The sequence below is a fragment of the Talaromyces rugulosus genome, chromosome I, assembly GCF_013368755.1.
Source record: "Talaromyces rugulosus chromosome I, complete sequence".
Taxonomy (NCBI): domain Eukaryota; kingdom Fungi; phylum Ascomycota; class Eurotiomycetes; order Eurotiales; family Trichocomaceae; genus Talaromyces; species Talaromyces rugulosus.
This window is the reverse complement of record NC_049561.1, coordinates 5,176,318-5,186,746: the sequence shown is the minus strand read 5'-3', so window position 1 is coordinate 5,186,746 and position 10,429 is coordinate 5,176,318. Positions and strand designations below refer to the sequence as shown.

The 10,429-nt window shown below is 45.4% G+C and overlaps 3 protein-coding genes across 3 annotated transcripts; 2 read left to right on the top strand and 1 right to left on the bottom strand.

Annotated features, from left to right (window-relative positions):
* Positions 1-43: 43 nt before the first annotated feature.
* On the top strand, positions 44-1,469 carry TRUGW13939_01770 (uncharacterized protein; the record flags this gene model as incomplete). The annotated part of the gene is made up of 6 exons (XM_035484968.1): positions 44-240; positions 350-541; positions 604-635; positions 692-878; positions 940-967; positions 1,029-1,469. The coding sequence occupies 6 exons, from the start codon at positions 44-46 to the stop codon at positions 1,467-1,469; spliced, it is 1,077 nt and encodes a 358-aa protein (XP_035340861.1).
* A 369-nt stretch (positions 1,470-1,838) lies between these two features.
* On the bottom strand, positions 1,839-3,758 carry TRUGW13939_01769 (uncharacterized protein; the record flags this gene model as incomplete). The annotated part of the gene is made up of 6 exons (XM_035484967.1): positions 1,839-2,064; positions 2,128-2,538; positions 2,593-2,800; positions 2,853-3,080; positions 3,164-3,515; positions 3,756-3,758. 6 exons carry the CDS (start codon positions 3,756-3,758, stop codon positions 1,839-1,841), a joined length of 1,428 nt encoding a protein of 475 aa, XP_035340860.1.
* A 903-nt stretch (positions 3,759-4,661) lies between these two features.
* TRUGW13939_01768 (uncharacterized protein) lies at positions 4,662-10,420 on the top strand (the record flags this gene model as incomplete). Its single annotated transcript, XM_035484966.1, has 17 exons — positions 4,662-4,669; positions 4,761-4,782; positions 5,290-5,514; positions 5,591-6,131; positions 6,188-6,203; positions 6,531-6,685; positions 6,738-6,971; positions 7,027-7,799; positions 7,853-8,015; positions 8,069-8,419; positions 8,475-8,601; positions 8,651-8,722; positions 8,775-8,825; positions 8,884-8,948; positions 8,998-9,619; positions 9,685-10,140; positions 10,204-10,420. 17 exons carry the CDS (start codon positions 4,662-4,664, stop codon positions 10,418-10,420), a joined length of 4,098 nt encoding a protein of 1,365 aa, XP_035340859.1.
* Positions 10,421-10,429: the final 9 nt, after the last annotated feature.

Genomic DNA, 10,429 nt, shown 5'->3' with positions numbered 1-10,429 from the left:
TCATATTTTCTCATCCTTGGAGAATTTGGATGCCTTAAACAAAATGTCAACTATCAACGAATTGCATCGTTTAGAGACGGCCGACATTGAGATCGGGGTTTCAGAAGCCCTCAAACGACATGCAACTAGGCATGTTGCCCAGCATAAGCCCGTTTCCGGTCGTGTTCTGGCATTCGAGCGGCGGCGACCAAGATGGCTGAGGGAATGCGTCGGCGAAGCCACAGGCGTGTTTCTTTACGTGTGAGTTAGCTTCGCTCAGCACATTCCTCATCATCAATTTCTTCACATCAACATAAGAGTAGACTTTTCAGTGAGAGAGACATCGAATGACTAAGACATGCTTTCACAGTTTCCCGGGGCTGGCCTCTGTCGCTGGGTTCTTGATCCATGCCTCCACTCAGGAGCCACCTGTGACGGTGTACAGCAGTTTCTTCCAAATTGGTCTGGCATTTGCCATGGGTATCATGTTTGCCATTGTCATTGCCGGCCCAACATCCGGAGGTCATTTTAATCCCGCCGTGACCATATCTTTGGCTGTTTGGTGAGTCCCGTTGCATCCGTAATTTCAGGAACAGAACGTTGAGACATGGAACAACTGTATAGGCAAGGATTTCCCTGGAAGAAGGTCCCTCACTGTGAGCATTGCCCCTTTCAACAAGGGCCACGGAGGTAGAAACTGATAGATGATCAGACATCCTATCCCAGACATTTGGTTCATTCATGGCCGGCCTCCTAGTCATGGGGATGTATCGACAACAGATCCTCGAGTTTGAAGCAGCTGCCATGACAGCAGGTGTACCTCTAGTTTCCGGATCGGGGCCTGCATCTATATTTGCATCGTTTCCGTTGGAAAATCAGAGCCTCGGATATCTATTCATGTGAGTCTTTTTTCCCGTATAGAAAGGAAATCAGAATATCATACTTATCGATGCTATCTAGGATCGAGTTCTTCGTCGACAGTTTCATTGTACGTGATCCCCTTGGTATTACTCATCTTCTTCGAGGCGATATTAACAAACACATTATAGGGCCTCGTCATCTGGTCTTGCATCGACCCCGCGAACCCATTCGTCTCGCCCACAACCGTCCCGATCGTCATCGGCGTTGGCTACGGTGCCATGGTCTGGGGGTTTGCGGATATAACCATCTCGACAAACATGGCCAGGGATCTGGGCTGTCGGATTGTGGCAGCCATCTTCTATGGTCGTGAAGCGTTTTCGTACAAATCGTACTGCTGGATTTCGCTCTTGGTGAACATTCCTGCCACGCTGTTTGCGACTGGGTTTTATGAGCTTTTCTTGAGAGACTCGGTGCAGTTGATCAACAAGGGAGGAGTCGCGCATCAAGAAGGTGACGACGGGTTGCGACGGTATCTTAGCGAGGTTGGTATGCTGAAGGATGGCGAGCAGATGGAGACGACAATGCATGTGTCTAACACGACTGCCATCGGAAAGGGCCTTGCTAGGTAGGGGTATTGTTGAAATATTGTGTAATGAGGAAGTGAACATGTATTCATTGTTCAAGTTTTGCTGGCCATCAACTCCAATGTTTCGGGGTACCATGGGCCTGATAACATTTGCACGCCGAGGCTTTGGAGATTTCTGATTACTGAACAGCACCGAACAAAAAAAGATGATTACTCTGAACAAACTCTAAATTATTCATTTCATGCCATTGAAACTAAACTAGTTCCAACTTCTATAATAGTATGTGCGTATGCCCTGTAATTGTCAACGTAGTTGGGCGGTCTATCGATTAGTCTAATTCAAACAATGCCATATCCAAATCCGAACAAACGCCAACCCTATGCTATTGTAATGAACACGTATGTATAGACGCTATATTATTGACGAAAAATTTGCCGATTGGCGGCAGATCTCGTTTTCCTCGGGGCTCATTCCACCATGTTGCGTGCGGCTTTCGCATACCTGTTTAAACCAGGTCACTCGGCAATCTTCTTTCAGAACCCGACCGCTAGCAAATACGTTTGGTTTGCAGTTTTGGCAGTTTGGCAAGTCTGGGCAATTGCTATAAGGAGGATGCTCGTATCCGATATCTCGGAACCTGGAAACAAGGATTATGATCAGAAAGAAACGCTTCGAAGAGGGAAACAGAGGAAACCCTTACCAGTGAATCTGCGAATTATCCGCAAAAAGACCCAAGGCAACGCTATGGACGGGAGCATCTCCCCACCGCTCATAGAAGAAGCCGCCTGATTGATCTAGATGGTCGAAGTATTTTTGGTATTTCTCCCCTCGCCAGAAATCAAGGTCGGCGATTTCAAAGTTGCTCCAGAAATGGCACGTGCTGTATCCATTTGCGCTAAGTGTTTTATCCGGGCGCAGAGTATCATCTGTTAACCATGTCATGGAATTGTCGGTGCTAAGGTAGTCGGGATGAGATTTCAAGAAGGCCATGGAGGTCGGCCAAAGTGACTTGACCGAGAACGGGTCATCGAAAATGTTAATCGTAAAGCCGTAGACCTTATTATGATCGGCCATGAATTGGAATAGATCATAGTCAATGTCGCAGAAATATCTAGCCCCAACCCGGTCAGAACGAAGCTCACCGAAAGCAGGCAGACGGACTTACTTGATGTCAGGCTCAACCCGCCAATAATACTTGTAGTTGTCCAAAATTGGGTGCTTGTAGAAAAACCCCGAGTTCCATCGACACATTTGATGATAACTTATGGACGATGCGTATTTGATTCCTTTCTTCTTCTGTTCGGCGATACCCTGTTTGAGCTGATCGTCATCGATCCATTCAGGGATTTCCCAGTGTTCTTTCGGAATCAATGCTAATGTTGCCCGTTAGATATCGGTAACGAATATGCCGGCTACAAGACCTACCGTAATGGCACTGTGCCTTGGTCTCTGCCTGGGTTCGCTTCTTGAACTCCTCGGTGAAAGGGACATCGTTGAAGAAAATCCAGGGGTAGTTGTATTTATTGTTCCATGACATCTCCAGCTGCCTCATGGATCTTATAATGCCTCCCAATTCTTCGTTGCGCACGAGGGATATGAGAGTAGCGTTTGCCCGACCGGTGGTCAGATTGGACGTCGGTAACTCAAATTGTGCTATTCCGTCAATCAGCATGATACTCACTCAAGTCCAGCGAGAAACAACCAGCACCCAAAACACAATCTGAGAGTTCACATACTGAGATTCATCCGGTTCAAGGCTCGGTCACCCGACGACAGGTAATACTGGTCATAATTATAATGCTTGTATGTTGTCCACAGCAGAAGTACCGAGAACACGCCAACCACTGCGTTCCTCGCCCATTTCCGTAACCGGTTCGAGATCATGATAGCATCCAATGGGCCGTTCTTTCGCGATTCTCCAGCTAGATTATCAGCGAGATAAAATATAATGTAGCTGGGGAAAAAAGGCGAAACAGGATGCGCGATGCGCGGGTCGATTATTCGTCTGGGGATGGATGCCCGTTGTCTGAGTTCCAGGAGGTTGCTCTGCAGAGGCGCGTGGCCTCGAGTCTCAGCCGAATCGCGGCACTGATAATAATAAAAGCGTAGAATGGCGCATGTTCCTTTGCGATCTGGAAAATTTAATTGCGACCAAAAGGTCCCAGGGAGGCGAAGCAACAGCAACAGCCAACAGAGAAGAAACTTGGCCCCCGTGCGGCTTCAGGTCGTTGCCTGGTTATCCAACAACCGCCTCCGATTGGCTGCATACGACAATCTTCTTTCCGGGGCCCCACTCAGCAGCGGAGAGACCAAACAGTGCAAACTCACCATATTGCGAACATAAAAAAAATCAAGCTGGTAGATTAAAAAACTATCGTTGTTAGAAAGCCTTATGGGTTATGGGCTAATAATACATGCATTTACTACTATACCATTCTACCTTTAACTTATCCTTCAGCGGAGTACCCTAACCTCGTAAAAGTGTTAAATTTTTGAATATTGGAAAGAAAAGGAGAAAATACGGACTCCAGTATGCTAAATTCATAGCCCAATACCTATTCGTGGGCAAAATTGAAGGGTCTTCAATGTTAGTAGCATTGCACAGATGTCAACTCTGAGCCAGCCGCGAGAAGTGAAAAGTACATGCATATATATTTATATGCGGTCCAGATGTTGCATTTGCCTGACATTGAAAACTATAAGCCAGTGCAGTTGACTCATAATCACTAATTAATAGCACAGGTTTTTTATTACATATAATTATGGATTACTTTCCACTGTGCTGAAAAAGACTACACATCAATTGATATGTACCTTCCACATAGGTGGAGTTCAGTGTTGACAAACGGAACCCTAACCCTAACCCTAATGCCATGCCTAGGAACACCCAAAATCGACATGGATGTTATCCCTAATACATGTATGATAGCAGGTATTGCTTAATATACCGTTCCATATGCTATCATTCTGGTACAGGCGCCCTCTGGGACGGGACGTAGTGTTCCACCCCGCTAGCCAACTACAGCAGCGCCCACTCGCGATACTCCCAGCTTACCACCAGTCCAGCAGGCAGTCCATCACCTGTAGAACCCAACAGGTACACTGATAGCTGGATCTCTTGCTTGACTGGCCAGTAGGGTATTTGTTGGGAAACCTCAACACGTCTTAAAGCGGCCATTTGTGGAGGCATACTCCAGGATATCAGTGCCTTATTCTGAGGGGGGAAATTGTGTGATGTCAAAGTGCGATTCTTCGGTCCATTTAATGAGGTTTATTTGAGCTTCAATGATATTTCGTCTTAGGCTACTAACAATTGTGTCAACCCCTGTTCAGATCAGTCATATTCAATATCGGGGTGAGCAAAAAGCGTCAACTAGCTGTATATGCCCTTAACACATCCTCCTTTCTCTCCGCATCACCGGTAATTACCTGCACTCAGTCAATTTTTCGTCCAGAGTTGAAGGAGAAATGAATATTATAACTCTATCAAATGGCTCTGGATATTCGATGGGCGCTCGGGCTATGGGCTTCCGATCACGCCATTTGCGGCCAGGAACAAATATCAACAAGTTGCTTTTCAAGACAGTCCCTTATTCTTCAGGTCTAGTAGTCCTGCGTGCTAATATTGACAAAAAAATGATAAATTTCGAACCCATTGGAGTCTTCATCTGGCGATATTTCGTAGCTAACTAGAATAACAATAGGCCGATCAAATGTCGTAGCCTGGTAGGGGGGGTTGCTAGCTGTTAGTGAGCTAAGAACCCGAAAATAACTCAGGGGGGAGCCTAGAAGATCTTCATTCACCCTATGCATTTTTATATATTTGGAGGAATAATCGCTTTCTACATATGAACACCATTAGAAGCCTGGAATCGGCTACATGGCGTCCCTTCTGCAGTGCGATGAGGCCTTCGGTCCTCGGGTCAATCCGTCCTGCCGTGCGTTCGACTTCACGCTTTTTTTTGAAGACGTCTTGTTGACAATTTTTCCGAGCGTTATTTTCATATTGATGCTTCCAGTCCTCGCTTATACTTTGCTTCGAAGCCCGAGCATGGTTAGGAGATCGTGGTTGTTAGCCCTGAAAACAGTATGATACAATCCATCCCATCCTGTGGATCAATTGATATGCCGTAAAAGCATATTTATTTACTTTTGATATCCAGGCAGTATTTTTATGTCTAATAGCATGCCACACGGCATTTCTCATTCTTCGCCGATTGAATCCAGGCATAGAAACTCGGGCGTCATTAGCCGCCGACATTCTCAATCTTGTTGGGGCCATAGGGATAGGTTTGGTATCATGGTTTCATCACCGCGGCTCCGTAAAGCCATCGACGCTGCTCGCTATTTTCCTCGGGGTATCTGTTATTCTCGATATAGTTCGAGTCCGTACTCTTTGGTTATTACGAGATGTTTCTCACGCTGCTGTTGTCTTGACTCTCGCTTTGGCTTTGAAGTTATGCGGTTTGCTACTAGAGTCACTGAGCAAACGAAAGAATTTATATTTGTCCGAAAACAACGGATACGCCACTTCTGGCCCAGAACCATTTATTGGTTTTTGGATCCGCGTCGGATTCGGCTGGCTCCTCCCTACGATGCGGCAAGGATATCATCAAATTCTGTCCGTTGATGATCTCCCTGCTCTAGACTATCGTATGAAAAGTGATCTCCTAAGTTGTGCGCTTCAGGATGCCATAGCTAAGTGTATGAAACACTTTTTATATCATTTGATTAACACTTGAAGTCTCACGTTCTTCTAGATGGCTTGAAAATGAGGTATAGCCTCCTTCAAGCGTGCTTTCGAGCCTATAGGCAACCATTTCTTGCAGCTATGATTCCTCGTTTATGCCTCACTGGATTCACATTTGCCCAGCCCTTTCTAATCAGCGCGCTAATACTATATATTGATGAGAATTCTCCGGCCTCGAGCGGCAAAGCGATGATTGGGGCGTACGCTCTTGTATATCTTGGCATAGCTATCTCAAATTCCGTCTATTCGTATAATAATTTTCGATTTCTTACTCAAGTAAGAGGCGGGTTAATTTCAATAATATACCAAGAGAGCATGCAGTGCCGAAAAAAGGAACAGGGTGATCCTGACAGTCTGACGTTGATGGGGACTGACGTGGAGCGCATCATGGTTGGCTTCAGGTCAATTCACGAGCTGTGGGCATCATTAGTGGATATAGGCATTGCGACCTATCTGTTACAAAGGCAGGTTTATGTAGCCTGCCTTGTTCCTAGTGCTTTAGTATTTGGTAAGCATGAAGCAAATTTCCACCATCAGGATTATGCTTACGTTTAAAACAGCCTTCGTGTTGGTAACATTTCAAATTGCGGCATGGTCCAACAAATACCAAAAGTTATGGATTGAGAAGGTAGAAGAAAGACTGTCTGTTACATCCAGTATCCTTGGTGACATGAGAGCAATCAAGATGCTTGGACTTAGCGACAAGCTGTTCAACATCATCGACAGATTGCGCCAGGCTGAGATTACCGAGTCAGTCAAATTTCGGAGAATGCTTATTAGCCAAATCTTCTTTGGTAAGTCTTATTTGTCTCCTTTTTATGAAACAGGTAGATTCTTAATTACTTTCAGCCAATTCACCATCTGTTCTGGCACCGGTGGTGACATTCGGCGTTTTTGTAGCTATCGCTGCAGCACGGCATGATCGTTCTATTTTAACCGCCCAGGCATTCACTTCCTTGTCATTGATATCTCTTCAAACTACACCCGCATTGGCCTTGATCCAGAACATTCCATCAGTAGTACAGTGCCTCAGCTGTTTTGGTCGAATCCAAGAATACTGCGTACGATCTGAGGGTCAAGGCTTTTTCGATATAGAGCCAAAGTCTAAAGAGCCCCCCTCAAAACACAGGCATGAAAAAGCTACCGAGATGGCCGTATTACGAAATACAAAAAGGGACGTGAATAATTCACAACCATCCCACATAGTTTCATTTTCCCGGGAAAGTTTCGGATGGAGCAAGTCAGGGCCTACGGTCTTGAACCATATTGACATATCAATCATGGACAGCCGCATCACGATAATCCTCGGACCTGTTGGAAGTGGAAAGTCGACATTACTAGAAAGTATTCTGGGGGAGACGGTAGCTCTTGACGGAAAGGGCAGAACAGACAGAAATTTCTCAACTGCAGCTTATTGCTCCCAGGTCCCATGGCTAATGAACGGCACCATACGTGATAACATCATTGGGCAGCCAGGGAAATATTCAGTCGATGAAGAATGGTATTCTACGGTTCTGTGGGCCTGTGGCCTTGAAACTGATCTCCGTGGGTTCAAAGAAGGAGATAATGTAGTTGTCGGGAGCAAAGGCAGTTCTCTGAGCGGCGGACAGAAACAACGCGTTGTGGGTTCTTTTTTTTTCAATTGATATTCCTTTCATTAACCAAAATGCATCAGGCTCTGGCCCGAGCTATTTATTCTCGCTGCCAGCTCATCTTGCTAGATGATATCTTCAGTGGCGTGGATTCATACAATGTGTCTCTGATCTCCAACCGCTTACTTGGTAAAAATGGGTTGTTACGAAAAAACCAAGCTACTGTTGTTTTTGTTACACACACTCGTAAGATTTGCATCTTCAATTACCGAAATTTATCATTTGCTAACAAATCACAGCTTCAATTATTGCATTAGCCGACGATATCATTGTGCTAGAAAACGGCCGTGTGCTAGAATTTGGGACCCTAGAAGAATTGCAGCAGGGCAATGGATACGTGGCAGCTCTTGGAAAGTTGTCTGGGGTTTTTGAAGAGACCCCTCTTCTTGAGAGCACCTCAAATTTGACCAATAATCATGGAAAGCCAGCGACGGATGACCCTTCTCCGTCTGGTGAGAAGGCAGCTGATTTGAATCGTCGCAATGGGAGTTTTTCGGTATACCGCTATTTTTCAAAGGCTTCCGGCCATATGGCTATAACAGGTGTTTTTGCCTTTTTGATTCTATGCGTTTTCTGTGCTGAATTTTCCAGTAAGTCATCGTTTCCAAAGGAAAGACCGGATAATTGCTCACTCAATCCGCCTAGTTGTCTGGGTTGATTGGTGGTCCTCGGCGAACACAGAAAGTTCAAGTATCCGAGTAGATGGCATGTATTTAGGAGTCTATGCCACTTTAGGAGTTGCGTCAACCCTGTGTATGACTATAGCTTGCTGGTATGCCCGGTTTCAACCCTCCTTCTATTTCAGCGCGCTAACCAAGTAGGTTTCTATTCATCACTGCGATATCCAACTCGGCAAAAAATTTTCACACTGATCTCTTGAGGACTACACTTGGGTAAGTTTCTCGAGTTAGTGGTTATAATTATTATCTTCTCATATAAATTTAGTGCCACATTACAATTCTGTCTGGAAACGGATGTAGGCTCTGTAATAAATCGGTAAGTTTAAGAGAATTTTTTTTCAATATGAGGCACATTACTAACTTCACCGGCATAGTTTCAGTCAGGATATGGAATTAGTTGGAATGGATCTTTGCTCAGTCGCTATAAACTACAGCTACGGTAAGAGCCTTGCATATGGTGAAATAGAATATTAACGATAGTTATATAGCTCTCTGTGGAATTATTGGTAAAGGCGTACTCCTTGCTGTGTTTGGTAAATACCTTACCGTTGCTCTGCCACTTGTCGCTGCCACTGTCTACATTATCCAAAGGTTCTACCTTTGTACCTCGCGGCAGGTACGATTATTAGATATCGAGGCAAAAGCACCCGTATATCAACTGTTTCTCGAGACTTCTGATGGAGGCAACACAGTCCGAGCTTTTGGCTGGCAACGGTCTTTTCAACAGATACTCGAATCCCGCCTTGACACTTCGCAACGTCCGATATACTCTCTCTACTGTATACAACAGTTACTTGCCTTTGTTCTCGACCTACTTGTGACGATTATTGCTGTGATACTTGTTGCCATTGTTGTAACTTGGAAAAACATCTTCGATGCCGGTGCGGTCGGTGTGGCTCTTGTCACGGTCATGAGCTTTAATACCACCTTGATGTCCCTTGTGAAAAACTGGACAATGCTTGAAACTTCTATTGGAGCGGTCGCCCGTGTCAAGGACTTCGTGGAAGGGACTCCGTTGGAAGACTATGCCAAGAATTTTCACACGGATATTTCACCTAACTGGCCGGCTTCTGGGATGGTGGAATTCAACAATGTGGTTGCCGCATATAAGTATGACTAATATCTGTATTCCAGCCACTCCGCATAGTATGAGCTAATGTTGTTTGTGACTATAGATCGGAAGCCAATCCGATACTAAAGGGCATCTCGCTCTCTATCAAACCAGGACAGAAGATAGCGATTTGTGGCCACTCCGGTAGTGGCAAGACCTCGCTAGTACTCACCCTGCTAGCCATGATTAAGTATACTGGTTCTATTAAAATAGACTCAGTGGACATCTCGTCCCTTACTCCCGCAGATTTACGATCACGTATCAATGTGGTCCCGCAAGACCCATTTCTTATACCTGGGACGGTTCGGTTCAACATAGATCCATATGAAAATGTCTCTGATGATACGATTGTTAGAACCCTCCAAAGACTAAGCCTCTGGGATAAAGTGGAAAGTATTGGAGGGCTAGATGCGAAAATACCTCTCACATCGTGGTCGGTGGGTGAAAAGCAACTTCTTTGCCTTGAAAGGGCGATGGTTCGCAAGAGTAGCATTTTGATACTGGATGAAGCAACCAGCAGGTGTGTCTTTTCTTCCGATACCGCTTAGTGGGAAGATACTAACGAACATACTCGTTTCTACAGTGTGGACTCCGGCACTGAACGCATAATGCAAGACGTTATTGACAAGGACTTTGCCGCACAGACTGTCCTGGCAGTTGTCCATCGTCTTAGATACATCAGACATTTTGACAAGGTGGCATTTCTACAGGGCGGAGAGCTTGTCGAGTACGACACTCCGGATGCCCTACTAGAAAGGGATTCCGCGTTCGCAAGCCTGTATAACGCCGTATCACATTAAGAGAGATTC